This window comes from Stomoxys calcitrans, chromosome 5, assembly GCF_963082655.1.
Source record: "Stomoxys calcitrans chromosome 5, idStoCalc2.1, whole genome shotgun sequence".
Lineage (NCBI taxonomy): Eukaryota > Metazoa > Arthropoda > Insecta > Diptera > Muscidae > Stomoxys > Stomoxys calcitrans.
This window is the reverse complement of record NC_081556.1, coordinates 8,139,516-8,162,657: the sequence shown is the minus strand read 5'-3', so window position 1 is coordinate 8,162,657 and position 23,142 is coordinate 8,139,516. Positions and strand designations below refer to the sequence as shown.

At 37.6% G+C, this 23,142-nt stretch overlaps 3 protein-coding genes across 3 annotated transcripts; all 3 read left to right on the top strand.

Moving 5' to 3' along the window:
* Positions 1–5,723: 5,723 nt before the first annotated feature.
* LOC106088907 (uncharacterized) lies at positions 5,724–6,426 on the top strand. The gene is made up of 3 exons (XM_013254620.2): positions 5,724–5,780; positions 5,852–6,193; positions 6,271–6,426. The coding sequence occupies exons 1-3, from the start codon at positions 5,724–5,726 to the stop codon at positions 6,424–6,426; spliced, it is 555 nt and encodes a 184-aa protein (XP_013110074.2).
* A 7,192-nt stretch (positions 6,427–13,618) lies between these two features.
* On the top strand, positions 13,619–14,366 carry LOC106088911 (uncharacterized). Its single transcript, XM_059368927.1, has 3 exons — positions 13,619–13,675; positions 13,739–14,077; positions 14,154–14,366. Exons 1-3 carry the CDS (start codon positions 13,619–13,621, stop codon positions 14,364–14,366), a joined length of 609 nt encoding a protein of 202 aa, XP_059224910.1.
* A 5,110-nt stretch (positions 14,367–19,476) lies between these two features.
* On the top strand, positions 19,477–20,412 carry LOC106088909 (uncharacterized). Its single transcript, XM_059369488.1, has 3 exons — positions 19,477–19,588; positions 19,747–20,085; positions 20,152–20,412. Exons 1-3 carry the CDS (start codon positions 19,523–19,525, stop codon positions 20,305–20,307), a joined length of 561 nt encoding a protein of 186 aa, XP_059225471.1. The 5' UTR covers positions 19,477–19,522; the 3' UTR covers positions 20,308–20,412.
* The last annotated feature ends 2,730 nt before the right edge of the window (positions 20,413–23,142 follow it).

Genomic DNA, 23,142 nt, shown 5'->3' with positions numbered 1-23,142 from the left:
AAATGAAATGAAATGAAATGAAATGAAATGAAATGAAATGAAATGAAATGAAATGAAATGAAATGAAATGAAATGAAATGAAATGAAATGAAATGAAATGAAATGAAATGAAATGAAATGAAATGAAATGAAATGAAATGAAATGAAATGAAATGAAATGAAATGAAATGAAATGAAATGAAATGAAATGAAATGAAATGAAATGAAATCAAATGAAATGAAATTAAATGAAATGAAATGAAATAAAATAAAAGAAACAAAAAAAAAATAAAATAAAATGAAATCAAACGAAATGAAATTAAATGAAATGAAATAAAATAAAATAAAATAAAAGAAACCAAAATAAAATAAAATAAAATGAAATTAAATGAAATGAAATAAAAATTCAATAAGATGAATGAAAAAGAAAATAAAATAAAAAAAATATAATAAAACAAAATAAAATAAACGCAATGAAATCAAATGGAATGAAATGAAATGGAATGGAATGAATGAAAAAAAATAAAATAAAAATTAAAATAAAACAAAATAAAATAAAATGAAAAAATACAAAATAAAATAAAGTAACAAAAAAAAATTAAATAAATTTTATTAAAATAAAAGAAAATAAGCTAAAACAAATAAAATAAAATGGAATGAAATGGCATAGAATTTGAAATGGAATGGAATGGAAGGAAATGAAACAAAATAAAATGCAATGAAATAAAAAAATAAGATGAAATAAAGTATAATAAAATGAAAAGTAACAAAAAAAATTAAATAAATTTTATTAAATGAAGATATGTTAAAAAAGAATGAAATAAAATGAAATAAAATAGAATTAAGCAAAAAACAAAAACATTACATTACAATAGGAAATACATACAGGAAATACTGAAAAATGTTCAACGGTTCCTTTGGATACCCATACGCGCTTTTCTAAATCATATGTTTAGGATTCAGGTGCTGAGAACTCTCATAAAAGGAGAATTTTTTAAGGGCCACCAAAAAAAAAAATGCATGAAATCTTTATTTGAATCGATAGTACGGTCCATATCATTAAATGTTTGAAGATTATTTCATGCATCCGGGACCATCCGTTAAGTCCAATTTTGCCATACGCTTTAAAACATTTCGGCTAATATCTCATGAATGAATGCTTCAATATTGTCTTCCAATGCGTAAATTGAAGCGGTCTTGTCTGTATAGACATGAGCTTTAACATAGACCCACAAAAAATAGTCTAAAGGCATTAAATTCCACGATATAGGCGGCCAATTGACCGGTCCCGAACGTAAAACAAAATGTTTACCGAACACGCCTCTCTAGAAGTCCATTGTTACGCCTGCTGTGTGGCATGTGGCACCGTCTTGTTGAAACCACATGTCATGCAAGTCAAGCTTTTGCATTTTGGGCAAACAAAAGTTGGGTGTCATCTCACCATTCATAGTTACGTTACGATTCGCATCATCTTTGAAGAAGTACGGTCCAATGATGCCACCAGCCCATAAACTGCACCAAACTGTGACTTATTCTGGATGTATTGGTAGCTCTTGTAATGCATCTGGCTGATCTTCGCTCTAAAATCGACAATTCTGCTTATTTACGTACCCATTGACGTTCGTCGTAAAATGGAAAAAGCGCGCGATGATCTTTCCTTACGGAAAACGCATTTTGTGCTCTGTAAGGAAGGTCCAGCAAAACACCCAGGTATTTTGCGCTTTCTGGAAATGGTATATTCTCTCCAGGCAGGTGCCACTGTAGGTAACTTGTATCTTCTGCTGAAAAGAACTAGTTCTGCCTTGCACGGATTTTCGCCTAGACCACTATCAGTAGAGCACTTCGCTGTTGCAGGTAGAGCTTCCTGAAGTATATCTCTTAGAGTGCTGATAAACTTTCCATCGTGCAAAACATTTGCACAAATGGAAAAACATTCAATCTTTAGTTAGAATCTTCGTTGCAAGTTTAAAAAAAATCTATTTAATTTTAATCCTTACATGTGGTCAATATTTTATTCTTTAGCATATTCCTCTAAAAATAGAAAAATATTCGCCGTGTGAACATCTCTACCGAGTGGTGTCATTCTGCGACACTTCAGCAATAAAAAGCGGATCGCTTATCATTTAGCTTTAACTTTTATGGGACAGCAGTCGTTGCTATGACAGAAGTATCCCCGCAGTTCCTTGATACGAGTAGCGTCTTTATTTTTCTTTAATTTTTTTCTCCAAATTATTTAAATTTTCCTTAATTATAAAATTCTTTTCTTTTATCATTCTCTAGTAACAAGTCAAATTCGTTTTTTTGTCCTTGTTGCTCAATCCCATCAGTTAAATGTCAACAATCTCATATGTTTTTCTTCCTCAACAGTTTTTTCTACAGTTCTAGATATTCGTAAAGTTCATATCTCATTGGAAATTTGCTATTTAGTTGTGTTTATGGTTTATGTTGCCTTTTAAAAACAGCACACAAAAGTAAACAGAGAGCCACAAATGCTTCCAGTAAACAATTTGGAAGGTGAATATCTCAAAAAAATGTTAACTAAAGGGAGCAGTTTCTCACCTAAAACAAAGAGAGAAACAGAGAGAGAGAGAGAGAGAGAGAAAGAGTAAGACAAGTTCTAAATATTGCATGGCTCTCTTGTTTTCATTAAATTTCATTCAGTTTCTTGCTTTCTACTATAATCCAATGACTTTAAGGCTGGCGCATGCCAAATAGGGAAATGCACTTTATTCTCTGCACTAACAACAAAGAGCCACTCCGTGAGTGGAAGCAAGGGAGAGAAAGAGAGAGAGATTAAGACCCAATGTACTAGTATTACTTACATACACATATCTCTCATGTATTGGGTATATTTTCATCGTCGTTAGACTAAGTGGATGATTGATTATGCATGGATATCTGTAATTGTGTATATGTCACAAATGAAGGACCTTTCCTATTTGTAGCCAGTTACATTACCTACTATTTAGTTGTTTCATATTAAAGACTTAGCTGGCCATTGAATGGCGAAGAATTAAGGAATTCTAAGCTGACCTCAGTTCTGCCCGAGGTGCAAGTCTAATAGAAGACCTGTATTAAGCTAAGGTGAAATATGGATATATGTATATAGGGGTGGGCCGAAAGATATTTTGGACATCTTAAAAATATTTTTCAAAAAATTTTTCAAAAAAATCTTAAAAATAGGAAAAAAAATTTTTTTCCATTTTTGCCCAAGCTCAAAAGCTTTCTTTACGGACATGTCTGTCAATTGGCACAATATGGGTCTCTAATAAAAGTTAACTGGGAGTAGAGTACAAATTTAGTATACAAGGGCGGGGTCAAATGGCCCAACCCTAACAAAACGCATAATGATTTATAAGGGTGGATCATTACAGCTTCCAAATAATTCGTTTTTGGAGAAAAGTACCCATTTTGGTATTTGGGCCAATGGTTTGGTGGCACGTCCACCTCTCATAAAACCTCCTCAGCAAATAAATCAGCGATCAGGGCAATATGAGGCTTAAATGACAAGCAATAGGAAATGCCAAACGAAAAACATATAAAAATTTGGCATTAAATAATTGGATGAATGCTTAATTGCCCATAATCTGTCTACCGCCAAGTATTTGTAGATTGAACGCAATAATTTGAAACTTTCGTGAAGTTCCAGGATTTGATTCAATTGATTCCCTATTCTTGGGAAATTTATTATTATTTTTATACCCACCACCGAAGGATGGGGGTATATTCATTTTGTCATTTTGTTTGCAACGTATCAAAATCTCCATTTCCGATCTATAAAATATATATAATCTTGATCGTCGTAAAAATCTAAGACGATCTAGCCATGTACGTCCGTCTGTTTGTCGAAATCACGATACAGTCTTTTAAAATAGAGATATTGAACTAAAACTTTGCATAGATTCTTTTTTTGTCCATAAGCAGGTTAAGTTCGAAGATGGGATATATCGGACTATATCTTGATATAGCCCTCATATAGACCGATCCGGCGATTTAGAGTCTTAGGCCCATTAAAGCCACGTTAATTATCCGATTTTGCTGAAATTTGGCACAGTGGGTTGTGTTAAGCCCTTCGACATCTTTCTGCAATATGGCCCAGATCGGTCCAGATTTAGATATAGCTGCCATATGGACCGATCTCTCGATTTGAGGTTTTGGGCCCATAAATGGCGCATTTATTGTCCGATGTTGCCAATAAATGGGACAGTGAGTTGTATTAGGCCCTTCGATGTCCTTCTTCAATTTGGCTCAGATCGGTCCAGATTTGGATATAGCTGCCATAAAGACCGATCTTTCGATTTAAGGTTTTGAACCCATAAAAGGCGCATTTATTGTCCAATTTTGACGAAATTTGGGACAATGAGTTGTGTTAGGCCCTTTAACATCCTTCTTCAATTTAGCTCAGATCGATCCAGATTTGGATATAGCTGCCATATAGACCTATCTCTCGATTTAAGGTTTTGGGCCCTTAAAAGGGCGCATTTATTGTCCGATTTCGACGAAATTTGGAACAGTGAGTTGCGTTATGTTCTTCGACATTTTGCTTCGATTTGGCCCAGATCGGTCCAGATTTGGGATAGCTGCCATATAGACCGATCTTTGATTAAAGGTTTTGGGCCCTTAAAAAGGCGCATTTATTGTCCGATTTCGCCGAAATTTGGGACAACGAGTTGTGTTAGGCCGGTCGACATCCTTCTTCAATTTGGCCTAGATCGGTCCAGATTAGGATAAAGCTGCTATACAGACCGATCTATCGATTTAGGGTTTTGGGCCCATAAACGGCGCATTTATTTTCCGATTTCGCCGAAATTCGGGACAACGAGTTGTGTCAGGGCCTTCGACATCCTTCTTCAATTTGGCCCAGATCGGTCCAGATTGGAATATAGCTGTGATATAGACCGGCCTCTCGATTTAAGGTTTTGAGTCCATAAAAAGGCGCATTTATTGTCCAATTTCCTCGAAATTTGGGACAGTGAGTTGTGATAGACCCTTCGATATCCCTCTTCAATTTGGCCCAGATCGGTTCAGATTTGGATATAGCTGCCATATAGACCGATCTCTCGATTTAAAGTCTTGGCCCCATAAAAGGCATATTTATAATCCGATTTCGCTGAAATTTGACACAGTGACGTATTTTAGGCTTTTCGACACCCGTGTCGTTTATGGATCAGATCGGTCTATATTTTGATATGGCTATCGAAAAGATCAATATTTTTTACTAAAAAATGAGCAATGACTTGTACCACTCCATGTCCGTGTCGAATTTGGTTCAAATGGGACCCTATATCGATATAGCGGGTATGGGGGCATAAATTATGCATTTTTCACCGGATGACGAAAGAAGGTTAACATGTATACCTGAGGTGGTGGGACAAACTTAGTCTTTTTACTTGTTTTTAATAAAAGTTTTGTTTATTTTCTTTTATTGCAGCATTTGATATCTCCAAAAATAGATTTTTTCTACCATTTACTCGTTATGAAGTTTGGTTTTTTTTGTTTCATCAAAACAACATCTTTTCGCTTGATTAGATATACGGCAATTAACAAAAATTCAAATTATATATAATTTTTACCATAATGCCATTTTATTGATTGCCAAAAAAAATTTGCTGTCAAATAATCAGATATCTAGAACTTGAAGTCATTATTGCCGCAGAATATGCCAAAACAAAAGTCATTGTTTTATATTTAGCCTTGCAGTGAAACAAGGGTTTCGATACTTTGTTAAAATTTTAATTGCAATCATGTGGAAACATCATTTATTTGTAGTGCTTGCAATTGCCTGGGCAACCCAATCAATGGTAAGATGAAAATTTTGATTTCATTAGACATTAATTTTTCTAAATTTAAATCCTTTTTGCCTTGCCCACAGGCCGCCAAGAGAAATTTCGATTTTGTGTTGTACAATAATACCTGCACAAAATATGACGATGTGTTTAAGCGGTTTGATTGCGCTCACAAAATGGTCTCCAAAGGTCGTTACCTATTCGATTGCTTCTTTATGTTTGCACGGCCTTTGCACAAAGAAGCCATATTGCAAATGATATTACATTACACCCCACTGAAAGGAATTAAACCGGTAAAGTTTTTGGATGTCAAAATTAATGTATGCGATATACTAGGCCAATCTGGCAGCAATGTACCTTTAATGAAAGCCCTGTTCAAGGAGTTTAGAAAGAATAGCGATCTACCCTATGGATGTCCTGTAAGAGGTGTAAGTTTTTGGAATCCTTAACAATTGCTATTCATTTCATGATTTCTATTTCATTTTGTCGGCCGGCTTATTAATAGGATAACTTATATTCGATGGTTAATTACAGTCTAGACGCTTCCACTTTGCCCCCCTATACACCAATAATGGTATTTAATTATACCTTGTTATTGTTTGAACATAATAAAAAGATTGGCAGTGTACATACCTCTGGCGCAACTGTACCCAGAATCTGAAAAAGAAAAATTAAATAAAATATGTTAATATTGACAATATAAATATCCACACTAGGTTGAATAAGAATAAGATTGGAAAAATTAAAATTAAAAAATAAAAACCAGTAGGGAAAGGCAAAAAAAAAAGGGCGGTGCCCCATAAGTACAAAGTGGGTGCTATATCTGAACCAATTTTGAGGGATCACGGCGGATGTTTTCAGATGAGTTATTAAACAATCCGTATCAAATTTCGAGCAAATATGTTCAAACTATTGGGTTGCCCAAAAAGTAATTGCGGATTTTTCATATAGTCGGCGTTGACAAATTTTTTCACAGCTTGTGACTCTATAATTTTTTTTTTTTTTTTTTTTGTAATTTTTATTAATGCGATCTATCTAACATTGATATTTAACATTATTCTGGTGTTTTAAATTTCTTTTAGATGGTATTAACCCAGTGGTCAATCCATTTAACATATACATACATAAATTTCAGTTTGAGGAACAATATTTATACAAAGATTTTATTTATGCGATTAGATCTTGTGGTGCTTTTCGTTTTAGCCTTGTAAAAGTTTCCCGATTTGACATTAAGTTGGCCGCTAGGGGGTTTGGATGGTCGTCAATTCTTAATTTATATGACATTAATTGCGATGAAATCTCTTCCTTTACTGTTTTTATGTTTAGATCCTTATGTAGGCGTTCGTTGGTAACGTATGTTGTGGCATTTGTAATTATTCTTAGTACTTTAGATTGAAACTGTTGCAGTAATTTTATATTGGTATTTGAGGCGGTCCCCCATAATTGGATGCCATATGTCCAGATTGGTTTTAATATGCATTTGTATATGAGGATTTTGTTTTCCAAAGAGAGTTTCGAGCGGTATCCAATTAGGTATTTCATTTTTCTCAGTTGAATATCGAGAGCCTTTCTTTTAGTTTGGATGTGTTTCTTCCATTTAAGTTTTCTATCTAGATAAATTCCAAGATATAGGGCTTCATCTTTCTGTGGGATCTCAATTTGGTTCAATTGAACAGGGGGACATGTGGCATGTTTCAATGTATATGTAACTTGGGTAGATTTTGACTCATTGGCTTTTATACGCCATTCACGTAGCCATACCGATAACGTGTTTAAGTACTTTTGGAGGGCATTACTCGCTTTTTGTGCATCTTTGCTGACAGCTAATACCGCTGTATCATCAGCGAAAGTCCCGATCACAGCATTCTGTGATCGTGGAAGGTCAGCTGTAAATAAGAGATATAGCAGTGGACCAAGTACACTACCTTGTGGTACACCGGCACGAATATTCTTGATGGTACTTGCTTCACCGGCTTCTTGAACATAAAAATGCCGATCGTTAATATACGATTTAATAAACAGATAAAAATTGATTGGTAACAGCTTTTTTATTTTGTAAAGTAAGCCCTCGTGCCATACCTTATCAAATGCTTGCGATATATCCAGGAATGCAGCTGTACAAAATTCTTTGGATTCAAACGCGTTGTGTATTGTTTCAACCAGACGATGGATTTGTTCTATTGTGCCGTGATTTTTCCTGAACCCAAATTGATGGTCAGGGATAAGTTCTTTTTGATTTACAATTGGCGTTAATCGCTTTAAAAATAGAATTTCAAGAACTTTGGAAAGTACAGACAGCAGACTAATTGGACGATAAGACTTTACTTGGTCTGTGGGTTTGCCAGGTTTTTGGATCATTGTTATTTGCGCAACCTTCCATTGCGGGGGTACAAAGCATCGAGTCAAGCATGCGTTGTATATGTAGGTCAATAAATTTAAAGCATTTGCAGGAAGTTCTTTTAAGATAGTTGGTGTAATCAAATCATAACCAGGTGCTTTATTTGCTTTAAGGGTGTTGATAACTTTAATAACTTCAGCCTTCGAAAATTTTTTAATGGGCAGATCAAGTTGGTGGGTTTCATCTAGGATTTTTTTAATATTTTCTGGTACAACTTCATTTGTATTTGGGGTAAATACATCAAATAAGTGGTTTGCAAATGTAGTTGCTTTTTCTAAGTTACTCTTTGTCCAAGAACTATCGGGTTTTCTTATTGGGTGATTTATTTTTGGGTATCTCTTGATAGATTTGGTCACTTTCCACAGGGAATAATCTGTAGACTTGTTTGGACCAAGACCCTGAATATTTTTTTCAAAATTTTCATTTTGTATATTCTGTAGAAGAAGTTTGAGTTCGGCTGTTGCTTTGTTTAGTTTCCTCTTATCATCAGGAGATCGCGTTCTTTGCCACGTTTTCTTCGCTTTCCGTTTAATGAAAAGTTTTTTCAAGACGTTTGTTGGAGTAGTGTGATTTATGGAGAAACTTTTCTGAGGTGTTGCATTCCATGACGCTAGTTGAATATTGCGGACTAGATGTTCCACTGCATCTACTAAATCTTCGTCTGTTTTAAGAGGAATGTTCTCACTTAGATTCGTACTTAAAAGATACCGAAAATAGTGCCAATTGGTTTTCTTATTGTGTAATGTACATTTTTGGTCCTGTATTATATATTTGCAATGCACGGTAAGGAGAACCGGTGAATGGTCGGAAGAGAGTTCACAGATCGATGTGCAATTTTGTGATCCTTCGGGGATACCCTTTGAGACACAAAAATCTATAATTGCATTCTTTCTTCTGTCAGTTATCGGCTGTTACTTTTAGCTTGCTTTAGAAAAAAAGTGTAAAAAAAGTATATTTGATTAAAGTTCATTCTAAGTTTTATTAAAAATGCATTTACTTTCTTTTAAAAAATCCGCAATTACTTTTTGGGCAACCCAATATAATAACTACGGTTGACACATTATTGCAAATTACTCAAAATCTGACGAACATATATATGGGAGCTATATCTTAATCTGAACCGATTTTGACCAAACTCTATGTGACCAAACTCTAAATCCTTCCTGCCGAATTTCGAGAGAATGGGGTAACAAATGACCATTTTATTGCATGATTACTGCAAATCGGACGAACATATATATGGGAGCTATAGCCAAATCTGAACCGATTTCTATGAAATTCACCTGTAATGTCGGGAGTCATAAGAAAATCCTTCTTGCCAAATTTCCAGAAAATGGGTCAACAAATGACCTTTTTATTGCAGTATTACTGCAAATCGGACGAACATATATATGGGAGCTATATCTAAATCTGAACCGATCTTTCAATAGGCTTCGTCTCTAGGCCGCATAACATGCCCATACCAAATTTGAAGACGATCGGATGAAAATTGCGAACTGTAGTTTGTACACAAATCAACATGGACAGACGGACATGGCTAAATCGAATCAGAAAGTGATTCTAAATCGATCGGTATACTTATGAATGGGTCTATCTCTCTTCTTTTTGGGTTTTACAAACAAATTCGCTAAGTTATAATACCCTGTACCACAATAGTGGGATAGGGTATAAAAATTAGAAATGGGAAAAACATACAAAATATTAAAGAATTATAGAAAAATTTCCCTTTGCTTGAGGACTCAATAAATATCGAGCTTACCTGCATAGTCCCCAGTTAATCCTATTCTTTCAAATCTGTCTCATTTTAGTTATAAGTCATGAATTAAATGCATTATAATATCGTTGAAATACATTTTTTTATGTTAACCGATACATTTTATATGATGCCTTGGCTACCTATGCCACTGCCATCTTTCACTTGTGCAACAACAACGATAGAAAGCGGAATGGGTCATCAGCCAATAATACTGTTCAACATTTGAAAATTACAACTGTGCCTTTTTTCATTTTATTTGGGTTCCTTACGCTTCCGGGAGATTTATTTTCATCCACCTACACAGAGCACTAGAAGCGTATACGCGAGTTGTACACGAACAGAAAAAAAGTTCAGAGCAGATCTTCCAAAATTTAAATTTTTAAACATTTTGTATTGAAAATAGGGTGCGGATATCAATTCGCACCATTCCACTATGGACATACACCTAAGCCAGCAATCGGCTTGTTGTACGCTCTAAATTCAGGAATTCCCTTCTTTTCCATACCACGTCCCCTTGTCTGTTTATGTCTTGTATTGTGTCCCCACCTAAGTGCCGGTGTCTGTTAGACGCGAAGCCGGGAAATGCTCCAATGTCTCATCATCCTCCCCATATGTTCCATGTCACTTGCCGCATCAATTTTGCATAAGTGAGCTCGTAGTCCTATGTGTCCCGTTAGGATACCCATAGCTATACTGAACTCCTGATAGCTTACTTTCAGTAATAATGTCCGTGAAGATAAATTTGAATATAACTTAGCCAAGACACAAACCTCACATTTTAACAGAGCTATGTTAAGCGATAAACAGAGCACTGTTAACTAATTTTCTTTTGTATTTTAAATAAAAAAAATCATTTTTAGCATTTTCTCACCAAATATTTTCTAAAATCACTTGCTAAAGAATTTATCTACAACTATAAAATGCTTAATAAAAACTAAACCCTCAAATCTCTATGCCAACAATATTTTTTGAAGACCTATATGACCCATTTTTAAAACGGCAATGCGGTGCACTAGTCATAGATAGGTGATACAAACTAATACCAGAATTAGCCCCTACCAAGAGCTATTAGAATCAGAAGTCCCTATATTCAAATTATATTTCAGATCGAAGATATTTCGCCCCAAAAGTTATATTTGAATTTAACATAATGGCCCACTGTGCTGGACTGGTCATAGATAGAAAATTTTAGAAAATATTTGGTGAGAAAATGCTAAAAATGATTTTTTTTATTTAAAATACAAAAGAGTTAACAGTGCTCTGTTTATCACTTATCATAGCTCTGTTAAAATGTGAGGTTTGTGTCTTGGCTAAGTTATATTCAAATTTATCTTCACGGACATTCAGTAATAGCCTACTTTCATACAATCCGGATCTCCCCATAAGATTTACGTCGCCCTGCCGGCCGTTTCGTTGTTCCACAATGTTATGTGCGTGTTCGTAGCCGACGCCCTTAAATCGGACTACGTCGATCCGAAAGGCTTCGAGTTAACCAAGTTTATAAACGGCAGTTCTCTGACGTTCACTGCCAAATCGTCTGCTTTCTCATTCCCAGTTACTCCGCTACGGCCCGGCACCCAAACGATGCGGATTGTGCCATTCTCAGAGAAGGCTTTAATATCCTTCTTACACTCCAAGACTGTTAGTGACTCTACCGTCCTGGTTGTTATTTCCCTTATGGCCAGTTTACTGTCCGTAAAGATGGTCACACTCGACGTTCCCGGGATAGCACCACACCACGCCACGCATTCTGTGTTCGCCTGGATTTCCGCCTGCAGCACCGTATTATGGTCATGCAATCTGAAACCCCCAGGCCCACTATGTCCTCAAGTTTTGACCCATCCATCTAACATGATCTTCCAGATGGCGATACTAGGATTCCTTCAATCTAAGACTGTGCCGCTGGCAGCAGTGCCTGCACTCGACCTTAAGTGTTCTCTCAGTTATCCGATCGGCAAGCTTTTACATTCATTCCAGGTCTTCTATTGTCGCCTCCATTATATAGCGATGGTATGAGCTGCTCACATCCTCAATCCATTCTCCCATCAGTCTCCATCGGATAGTCCACTTAGACCCAGTGGACTACCAACGGATACAAGCCTCATGTCGAGCTTAGCTGCATAGTGCCCAATATCTGTGGGCCTTCTCAGTACGCTCCTGAATGTGACATTTTCAATTCAATTTTCTGTCAAAGATCTCTCCTTAGTATTTGACCTTGTCAGATATCGAAATCGTTTTGTTGAGGAAACGCGGTGCGTCAAATTGGCCCACCTTCGCCTTCTTCGTGAACAGGCATATTTCAGTCTTCTATGGGTTAACACACAGGAGGAACAGAAGGTCACCATAGGGAAGAGGTTAGCATGTCCTCATATGACGCTAAACGCCTGGGTTTGAATCCTGGCGAGATCATCGGAAAAAATTTTCAGCGGTAGTTTTCCCCTCCTAATGCTGGCAACATTTGTGAGCTACCATGCCATGTTAAACTTCTCTCCAAAGAGGTGTCGCACTGCGGCACGCCGTTCGGACTCGGCTATAAAAAGGAGGCCCCTTATCATTGAGCTTAAAACTTGAATCGGCCCCAGTTCCGTAGTGGAATGTTCATGGACAAAATTTGCATTTGCATGGGTTAATACTGAGACCCCAGGGTCTAGCCCAGTCAGATGCCATATGTAGGACCCTTCCGCATAGCTGGTTCGGATACTTACCCCAAAGAAGTATTATAACATCGTCTGCATAACAGACGGGCTCAAATCCCCCCTCAGTCAGCATCCGTAATGGGTCATTTTTGGTGGTCACCCAAAGGAATGGCGATAAATGCTACCCTGCGGCGTGCCATGTGCCACTTTCTTCCTTATAATTATGTCGTGGGACCTGCATTTTATACACCTGTTCATTAGCATATGGTTTATCCAAAGGACCCGGTACACCCGGTGCTGGTCTAAGGATTGAATCAGTGTGTCGGTCCGAACATCGTTAAAAGCCCCATCGATGTCAATGCATACCCCCAGGGTGTACGTTTTGGCATCGAAGGATTCTTCTATTTTATGCACAACCTCGTGCAAGGCAGTCTCCACCGACCATCCCTTGAAATAGACATGCTGTTTGCATTTGAGCAGTTTGTTGGATATCCTACTCTTTTTTTTTGGTATCCGCAAAACGTTGCACGGTTTTGAGTAAAAAGGACGTAAGTAGAGAGTGACAGAGGAAACCCCAAGGACAGCTGTAAATTGAACGAGACAAAGCAGCACAACACGAAGCAAAGCCTTGCTTATGGATATATTGTTGTTTTTGTTTTATGTTGGCTTGCAAAGAGAGCCTTTCAACAACAAATTTGTCTTTGGGGTCATTGAGATTCAAAATAAATTGTTGCAGGAAAATGAACAACTTTCGTAGTCGCTTTTTTCGACCACAGTTGTTGTTTTTCAAAATTATTTTTATCTGTTTATGGTGGAGGTATAAAAATTAAAAAAAATATATAAAATCTAATCAAATTCGTTCTTCCAATAATTTAAATCTCATTATAACAATCTTGTCATCAATACGACTCATTTGTGATATTTCAATCAAATATTTTTGTTCCACATATGAAAGTCATTACTGCACTCGACCATGCCAAATAAGAGTTCAAAGTTTTTTTTTGTATCTAATACATCAATGAAGGAATTTTGTTAATCATTCGCCAAAGTTCTTCTTACGACTATGTGGAAAACTAATTTGTGTTTATTGACCATAATTGTCTTTCCCACTCAGTTATTGGTAATTTTGAATCATTCATAGATGAAGAGGAAATAACATTTTCTCCATTGTTTTTTGTTTTAGTTGGCCAAGCGAAATTTCGATGTGGAAATATACAATGTAACCTGCACAAAATTTGATAAAGTTCTAAAGCGTTTCGACTGCAATTCTATAATGATTACAAAAGGTCGTTATTTGGCAGACGTGGTCCTTGTATTGGCTCGTACTTTGGACAAAGAAGCCGAATTTCAATTTCTTGTGCATTTTAGACCTGTCAAAGGAGAAAAATCGGTGAAATTTTTGGATGTCAAATTGAATGTTTGTGATGTCTTAAGCAAAACAAGCAGTGTGCCTCTGCTTAAAACCCTAATGGACGAGGTACGTAGGAAAGGTAATCTGCCCTACGATTGCCCCATGAAAGGTGTAAGTAAATCGTCCTGTTTTAACCACATTGCACACCATTTAAGATTTTTACATAATTTCTTTGATTTCAAAACAGAACTATTTGTACTCGTTGGTGAATTACAGTTTAGATGCTTCTTTATTGCCCGCTTATGCGCCTATTTTGGCATTCAACTTTACTTGGACAGTTTTTGAATACCGGGCGCAACTGTTCCAAGAAACTGAGAAAGAGAACAAAGTACAACTTTTGTATAAAAAAATAAATATTTGCTTGTATGAATTAAGACTAGAATCATATACGGGGCAATAAAGTGACAACAAAAACTAGACTTTTGAAAAAATTCAACGTCTCGATTAGATGAAAGGGCCAAATTTCAAGGACATAACTGAAGGTCAACGTAGTTGGAGGCCAACGTGGCGCAGAGCTTGGCATGTTCGCCTATGACGCGTTCGGCGTCACGGCGTGTCGCTCCTCGGCATACACTTTGGAATCGGCAGAAAGGAGAGGCCCATATCATTGAGCTAAACTAATAGGGAGATTGTTGAATATGTAAGTTTTATCAGATTATAGACCGAATTGGCCTGTTCTTGGCACGGTGGATTGTAAGTCACTTAGGCAAATGAAATAAAAATTGCGGCTTCCAGTGCCTCAAAATCTCATATCGGAAGATTGGTTTATAAGGGAGCTATATCCGGTTATATAACAGGCCACAGTAGCGCTGGTTACCATGAACGCCTGGTTTCGAGTCCTGTCGAGAACATCTGCAGCGGTGGTTATGCCCAATAATGCTGGTGACATTTAAGCCCCATAATGCTGGCTACATCATATGGCACTGAACGCCTGGGTTCGAGTCCTGGCGAGAACATCTGCAGCGGTGGTAAGGCCCCATAATGCTGGCGACATTTGTGCGCTATAATGCTGGCGACATTTATGCCCCATAATGCTGGTGACATTTATGCCCCATAATGCTGGCGACATCATGTAAAAACTTCTCCTCAATGAGGTTTCGCACTTCGGCATGCCATTCGGACTCGGCTATAAAAAGGAGACCCCTTATCATTGAGCTTCAACTCGAGTCGGACAGCACTCATTGATATGTAAGAAGTATGCTACTATTCCTACATGGGCAAATTTGCAATTCCATATTAGGTTATAAGCCGATTTGGATCGGGTTTGGAACGTGACAGAACACTATGGGCAAAATTCCATACAAATCGGACAACTATTGAGGATTCTAGAAAGTCAAGATCTCGGTTTATGAAGGAGATTTAAAAAGCGTAACATTTTAAGAGCTATAGGCAAGTTTTTCAAAAAAGAAAAACACATAAAATTAGAAAAAATGCATGGAATCTTTATTTTAATCGATAGTACAGCCCACATGATTTAAAGTTTGAAGATTATTTCATGCAAATGGTGAACGTAATCGCACCTCAAATGGTCTATCCCCTAAGTCTAATTTTGGCATACTCTTTCCAACAATTCTGCCGGTATCTCACGAATAAATACTTCAATGTTATCTCCCAATGCGTCAATTGAAGCGGGTTTGTCTGTGTAGACATGAACTCTAACATAGCCCCACAAAAAATAGTCTAAAACCGTTAAATCGAACGATCTAGGCGGTTAATTGACCGGCGCCGAATGTGAAATAAAATGTTCACCGAACTCGTTTCTCAATAAGTCCATTGTTATGCGTGCTATGTGGCATGTGGCACCGTCTGGTTGAAAGTACGCGTCAAGCTCTTGCATTTTGGGCAAAAAAAAAAGTTGGATATCATCTTATGGTAGCGCTCACCATTCACAGTTACATTGCGATTCGCATCACCTTTGAAGAAGTACGGTCTAATGATGCCACCAGCCCATAAACCGCTTCTCAATAATTCCATTAATACGCATGCTGTGTGGCATATGGCACCGTCGTGTTAAAATCACATGTCATGCAAGTCAAGCTCTTGCAATTTGAGCAAAAAACAGTTGGGTATCATCTCATGGTAGCGCTCAAAATTCACAGTTACGTTACGATCGCATCATCTTAGAAGAAGTACGGTTCAATGATGCCACCAGCCCATAAACCAAAACAAGCTGTGACTTTTTCTAGACGCAATGGTAGTTCAGCCAGAAGTTCAATGCTCTGGCTGATCTTTACTCCAAAATCGACAATTCTGCTTGTTAACGTACCCAAATGGTGACAAACTATACTAAAGCTGTCATAACACAAAGCATGAATGTGTGATGCGGATTTGTGGTTAGTCGGAGACGGAAACACCTAGTCCTAAGCTTTACACAGGCGGAAAGTCAAATTCTTCAACATCAGCCCATGCCCCGACGGAAGACAAATACGAGCAGACCAAGAATATTTTCTACGAGCGCCTAGAGAGAGAATATGACCACTCCCCCCCGCCCATGATATTAAAATCGTTCTGGGAGATTTCAATGCAAAGATAGGGAAAGACGACATTTTTGATCCAACAGTCGGAAAGTTTAGCCTCCACGAAACAACGTCCAGTAATGGGTTGAGGCTGATAGATTTCGCCGCGGCAAAAAACATGGTAGTTAGTAGCACCAGATTTCAACATAAAAATATTCACAAAGCCACATGGCTGATCACAATCTCTGATGATGGTATAGAATGTTTACTTCCTAGTCAGAATGAGGTCCAACCCGACTGAAGAACAACAAGGCAGGAGGAGCCGACAGGTTACCCGCTGAATTATTTAAAACCGGAGGTGACACGCTGATAAGGTGTATGCATCGGCTTGTCTGCGCTATCTGGCTATATGTCCCGTGCACAAGAAAGGAGACAAGACGGAACTACAGAGGAATAAGTCTCTTCCCCATCTCACAAAAGATACTCTCGAGCGTACTTACCTAGAGTCAATGAGATAATTTGACACCATTAACGCGGCTTTAGATCTGGTAAATCCACCCTAGATCAGAGAAGGGTAAATCAACACCAACCATCTCTTTGTTGATTCGAAAGCCGCTTTCGATACCCCTATACGTTCAAAAGTATTTCAAGCCATGTCTGAGTTTGGTATCCCAGCAAAATTAAAAAGAGTCTACAGAATTTGCTGATATGCGTTCCTCAGTAAGAATAGGAAAGAATCTTTCGGAAGCATTTAATACCAAACGAGGTTTTATGAGGTCGTTGTGCTTCAAATGGAATGAGAAAATGAATATGCCCCCGTACTTCGGAGGTACATATATTGGGTTGCCCAAAAAGTAATTGCGGATTTTTTAAAAGCAAATAAATGCATTTTTAATAAAAGTTAGAATGAACTTTAATCAAATATACTTTTTTTACACTTTTTTCTAAAGCAAGCTAAAAGTAACAGCTGATAACTGACAGAAGAAAGAATGCAATTACAGAGTCACAAGCTGTGAAAAAATTTTTCAACGCCGACTATATGAAAAATCCGCAATTACTTTTTGGGCAACCCAATAGGTTAGGTTAGGTTTAAGTGGCAGTCTGTCTCACTTAGATGATACCACAGAAATAGAAGAAGGAGACCCCTTAAGGCCCAATAACTTGCGAATGTTCACATCCGCCAAATCAGACAGGTTTTCAAAGAAATGAGAATCTAAAGTGGAACTCATTCTAACTGCTAGTGCGGGACACACACACAGAAGGTGTTCTATAGTCTCTTCTTTTTCGATATCCTCATAGCAAGTCGTTGCTGGCAACCTTCAGTCTGTCAGCATGTTTTCCGATTAAACAGTGATCTGTCATGATGGACACAATGACTGAGACGTCTGTTCTAGCCAATGAAAGCAAAGCAGTAGACCTCTTCAAGTCTAGCTTAGGCCACATATTTTTGGAATGCTCACAGACCCCTCTATGTGACCATCTTTCATTAGTTGTCCTTCGAGCCTGGTTCCGAAAACTTAGGTTACATGTAGCTAGAGGCCTACCCCAAGATTCCAGTATCCCTGGATATGTGTAGAGTAGTTCCTAGTCTCACAAGCTCGTCCGCTTTCCAATTCCCTGTATGGTCCGGCATCCAGAACAAATGAGTTTTGAACTGTGCAGCTATCTCGTTGAGAAATCTGCGACAGTCGTGGGCGGTTTTTGTGTTCAGAAATACGTTCTCCAGGGATTTATTGGCTGTCTGAGAAGATATATATGACAATCGTCGTAATGACAGTATATCATAGCCGTTCCACCACTTCCATTATTGCAAAGATCTCCGCTTTATACACACTGCGGTGGTCGGGTAACCCTAGTTCTAAATCTCAAGAGTACACCCCATAGCCCACCTGTTCCCCTAGTTTGGAACCATCCTTATGGAAGTCTATGTAACTTCTATTACCAGGGATATCGTAGTTCCAATCGGTTCTATTGGGAAAAGTGGTACAGTACTTTCGATCAAAAAGCGACTCAGGTAGGGTGTAATCCACACTGCCTGGTACACCGGACATTGTATCAAGGATAACACAAAGTCCGTAGCTGCTAACATGACCAATGAGAAAGCTCTCTTAGCTTATGGCAATGGTCGTGATCCATCCTTTCGATTCGGTTGACAGTAGAGGGACTTTTAAAGCGCCGTCCATCAGACCACAACACCATACAGCATTATATGTCTGACATCTGGCGGATTTTAAGTCCCCTGCACTCCGCCAGACTTTAGCAATGTGGTCGATAGTTTCTCAGGAAAGTGTTTAGCAACAGCTGCTGAGTCGTCTCTTGATTACCCAAATCCACCGCTTCTATAGACCTTCGGTTTCAACGTGTTGAATCCGCAGACTTGTTGAGCTCTGCGAAAAAGCCGGAGTTTAATATGAATACAGCATGTCTCCGGACACCATCAGAATCTTCCAATCTTCCAGTCGGTGGTTAAAAAATTGAGATTACATTCCCTTAGTCTTCCAAGTATGGATTAAGGATCGGAGGGAATCCTTGGTATCCATGCCTGCGCCATTGACCGAGAAGGAACATCTTCCTTCTTGACTAAATCTTGTGCTCCGTCTGGCCAGATTTCACCAAACTTTTTTAGTGCTCAACGATACATTTCAATTGAGCGTTGATCCATGAAGGCAATTTGTTTGTATCGGACCCGATACCAGCCAGCATCACAAAATGGAGGAGATCCGCAAGAACATCGGAGTATGCTGATGACTGTCCATTGACTATCCCACTCAAATTATTCCTAGGTATGCAGCCCTGTTCTTCTCCCTTGTCGACAACTGCCATCACCGATTGTCACGAAAATCACCGTAGCCGCTAACATGACCAATGAGAAAGCTTCCTTAAACTCACGGCAGTGGTCGCTGCAATTTGGATAGCCACATTGTCCAGAGGCAATGGTGCATATAAAAAGTATTAAAATTGTATACTTTTTAAATATTTTTAGAGTAGAGATAGCAACCATTTTAACACATTACGATAATTCAATATGAATACGAGTTGCCTGCTAAGTGTTGTTCATTAAAATTAAATTTGGATTTTTCATTATTTTTCTAAAATTAGCATGGCTCTATTTTACCAGACCATGCTAAAATCAAAGTCAAAGTTCTATAAACCATATCGAATACAAGTAATTTAGTCAATACTTCATTAAACTTCTTACTGAGACCATGTGGAAATATAATTTTTTGTTCTTGACTGCATATCTCTTTTCAACCCATTTATGGGTAATTGTCAAATTTGGATACGAAAGCATAAAATATTATTTTTTTTTTTTTTTTGTTTTAGGCCGCAAAAAGGAATTTTGATTTGGAAATACACAATGTAACCTGTACAAAATCTGAGGATGTTATAAAGCGTTTCGACTGCAACTGCAAAATGATTTCGAAAGGACGTTTTTCATCAAATTTGTTTCTTATGTTGTCCCGCACATTGGACAAGAGAGCAGAATTGCATCTTTTAGCTACATTTATCCCCAATAAAGGAGTCAAGTCCATCAAATTTATGGACATCAAATTGAATATTTGTACCATCTTAAGCCAAATCAGCCGTGTGCCCTTGATTAAGAACCTTATGGCAGAAGTGCGGAGAAAAGGCAATCTGCCTTACGAATGTCCCGTTAAGGGGGTAAGTAAATCGTCTTTGATTTCATACAATTTTCCATTGTCAAATATTTCCTTGGTTTTACAATAGGACTTTTTGTATTCGTTGCTTAATTATACTTCAGACGCTTCCCTACTGCCTCCCTATGCCCCTATTTTAAAATATAACTTTACCTTGACAACTTTTGAAAACAACAGAAAACTTGGATATTTGCATATATCGGGTGCACTTGTTCCAAGAACCTGAGAAGTTTTCCCTAAAACTTTTAGTGTTGTGTGTGTATTTTTTTTTTCAAATGTAGCAAAATAAATGTGAATTTATTGAAAAGTGAATAAAATTACTTGAAAATGGTTTTAAAGAGACTAGATAATATTTTTAAAGAAAAACCTTAAAGTTGGACATCACGACTATACAGTGATAGAAAAAAGAGGTTGTAAAATCATGCACCAATCTTATCGCTCATACAAAGATGTTGTTGCAAATATTGCTAACAAGCGTGGAGGATTTTGTGAACATGCATTGTTGTTTCATGCTTCGACCGTTATCAACATTATCCCTACAAAATGTGTATGTATACCAGCGATGACCAGGCCTTTACGATAGCGTTGATGGCAAGTCATGTGTGTTATAACTCTCTTTGTTTCAGTCGTTGTTGATACAGTAACGAATGAACATGAGAAGGGGTATATGCATGGTTTTTCTGTTTTTATTTTAGAAGCATTGATTTTTATTGATTGTATTGGGTTGCCCAAAAAGTAATTGCGTATTTTTCACATAGTCGGCGTTGACAAATTTTTTCACAGCTTGTGACTCTGTAATTGCATTCTTTCTTCTGTCAGTTATCGGTTGTTACTTTTAGCTTGCTTTAGAAAAAAAGTGTAAAAAAAGTATATTTGATTAAAGTTTATTCTAAGTTTTATTAAAAATGCATTTACTTTCTTTTAAAAAATCCGCAATTACTTTTTGGGCAACCCAATATATATATGGGAGCTACATCTAAATCTGAACCGATTTCGAGCAAACTTCTTAGATATTGTGAAAGTCGTCGAGAAAAGCATTGTGCACAATTTTAACAAGATTGGTCGATGAATACGCTTGCAGTGGCTCTATAAGTGAAAATCTGGCGATATACATATATAGCAGCTATATCAAAATCTGAACCGATTTCTATAAAACTCACCAGTAACAATAAGAGTCCTAAGAAAACCATTCCCGCCAAATTTCGAGAAAATCGGTTGGCAAATGACCACTTGATTGCAATATTTTTCGAAATCGGATCAGCATATATATGGGAGCTACATCTAAATCTGAACCGATTTCGAGTAAACTTCTTAGATATTGTGAAAGTCGTCGAGAAAAGCATTGTGCACAATTTTGGCAAGATTGGTCTATAAATGCGCTTGCAGTGGCTCTAGAAGCGAGAATCGGGCGATTTACATATGAGTCAGCTATATTTAAATCTGAACCGATTTTTATGAAATTCGCTAGTCATGTCGAGAAGCAGAAGCAAATCCTCCTTCCCATATTTTGAGATAATGGGTAAACAAATGACCATATTATTGCGTTATTACAGCAAATCGGACGAATATATGTGGGAAAAGTTTGAATGTATGTGTGTTTGGCTTTGGTAAACACAAAGACGAGTAAGCGAAGCACACAGAAATCAGTCTATCCGCAGCCGTGACGACGTAAAGACGCGAGTTAAAACCGAACGCCATTCCATTAGTTTACATTGATTACTGTTTTACTTTTCTATTGATATCAAACATTTTATTGTACTTTACTCTTAAACTTTAACTAAATATAAATAAAATAAAGGGATTTAAAAGAAGAAAAAAAGTGTCCACAAATTGGGGGCTCAACCGAAATAGAGTCGACTCAGTGAACTAAAACGACGATCGGCCAATAAAAGCCGCAGTGAAAGAAGAAACCTCGCGACGCGACTCGGTCGAGACGAACGGAGTAATTCAATGGTTAATGTGGAAAGGCGACAATCAGCCTGAACGGTTAAAAAAGAAAGGAAAAGACTCGACGAGGAAGTATATTTATTGTCTGCATCAAGCACATCAAAAGAGAAGAAAAAAGCAGAATAGTTTCTATCCACGAATGTCCAAGCACGGAATCACAGGTGTACAACTTCTTTAATTCTGCAACGCACACACTCTCACACAATCACGCAAAACGACGGTTGAATTTGAAAATACGGAGGTGGTTTAAATAACAACAGACGACGAGTGTATGTGTTAGTGAGAGAGAGACGGACTCTCGCAACCATACACAAAACGACGGTTAATTTTCAGAAGTGTATATGAGAACGCCGACATCCCAACGTTGTGTGTGTAGAGGCAAGTTGAGGAGAAGAGTGTGATTGTGTGTAAGACATTGTCAAGACACCTTGGACATTTGATACAATATCTGATTTGAATTGAGTGCACGTTTATGTGTTTGTGTGCAGCGGACAGTTCTTGTGAATATAAGAAAATAAAACTATAACAAAGACGCACACACACACTTGTGTAGAAAGAATACTCATAATAAATAAAAGAGAACCATGGCATGTTTAGGGGATTTTACGGCGGTTGACAATCGTTTAAGAACTGCCAAGCGTACGGTGGTGGTTGCGATGCATAAATTCATTTTTGGAAGAGAAGGAGATCGTGACAACCGAAAACGACTACGCTTGTTCGACGGCTTCGACTACGATGTAGACAGCGAAATGTATGCAAACAAAGCAACGTACATAAAGGCAAATTTGTGTCAAGCTGACCTGGTGTCGATATGTAACGCTTTGGGTATCGACTACATCGATGGTGATTTGTGTTTACACATCTTTAATAATCTGCGAAAGGGTGCAATGTTAGCTGCTGCTGTTGATGACGACGAAGACGATGATGAAGGCGACGACGACGACGGCGAAAGCAACGAAGACGACCGCACAATAATGAGAGCAGATAGCCAAGCAAGTGTTAGAGAATCAATTGGTGGTGGTTCACATAATGACAAGCTGTTGCTTGCAGGCGATTTGGTTCGCGAACAGTGTCTCAAAGCTGAAAGTGTTCACGTACAGCAAACAATGAATTG

Excerpts from the sequence above, each read along its gene's own strand:
- LOC106088907 (XM_013254620.2), top strand. The coding sequence starts at position 5,724 with ATGTGGAAACATCATTTATTTGTAGTGCTTGCAATTGCCTGGGCAACC. Across the intron at positions 5,781-5,851 it reads CCTGGGCAACCCAATCAATG|GCCGCCAAGAGAAATTTCGA; the intron begins GTAAGATGAAAA and ends CCTTGCCCACAG. Across the intron at positions 6,194-6,270 it reads ATGGATGTCCTGTAAGAGGT|GATAACTTATATTCGATGGT; the intron begins GTAAGTTTTTGG and ends GCTTATTAATAG.
- LOC106088911 (XM_059368927.1), top strand. The coding sequence starts at position 13,619 with ATGTGGAAAACTAATTTGTGTTTATTGACCATAATTGTCTTTCCCACT. Across the intron at positions 13,676-13,738 it reads TCTTTCCCACTCAGTTATTG|TTGGCCAAGCGAAATTTCGA; the intron begins GTAATTTTGAAT and ends TTTTTGTTTTAG. Across the intron at positions 14,078-14,153 it reads ACGATTGCCCCATGAAAGGT|AACTATTTGTACTCGTTGGT; the intron begins GTAAGTAAATCG and ends ATTTCAAAACAG.
- LOC106088909 (XM_059369488.1), top strand. The coding sequence starts at position 19,523 with ATGGCTCTATTTTACCAGACCATGCTAAAATCAAAGTCAAAGTTCTAT. Across the intron at positions 19,589-19,746 it reads ATAAACCATATCGAATACAA|GCCGCAAAAAGGAATTTTGA; the intron begins GTAATTTAGTCA and ends TTTTTGTTTTAG. Across the intron at positions 20,086-20,151 it reads ACGAATGTCCCGTTAAGGGG|GACTTTTTGTATTCGTTGCT; the intron begins GTAAGTAAATCG and ends GTTTTACAATAG.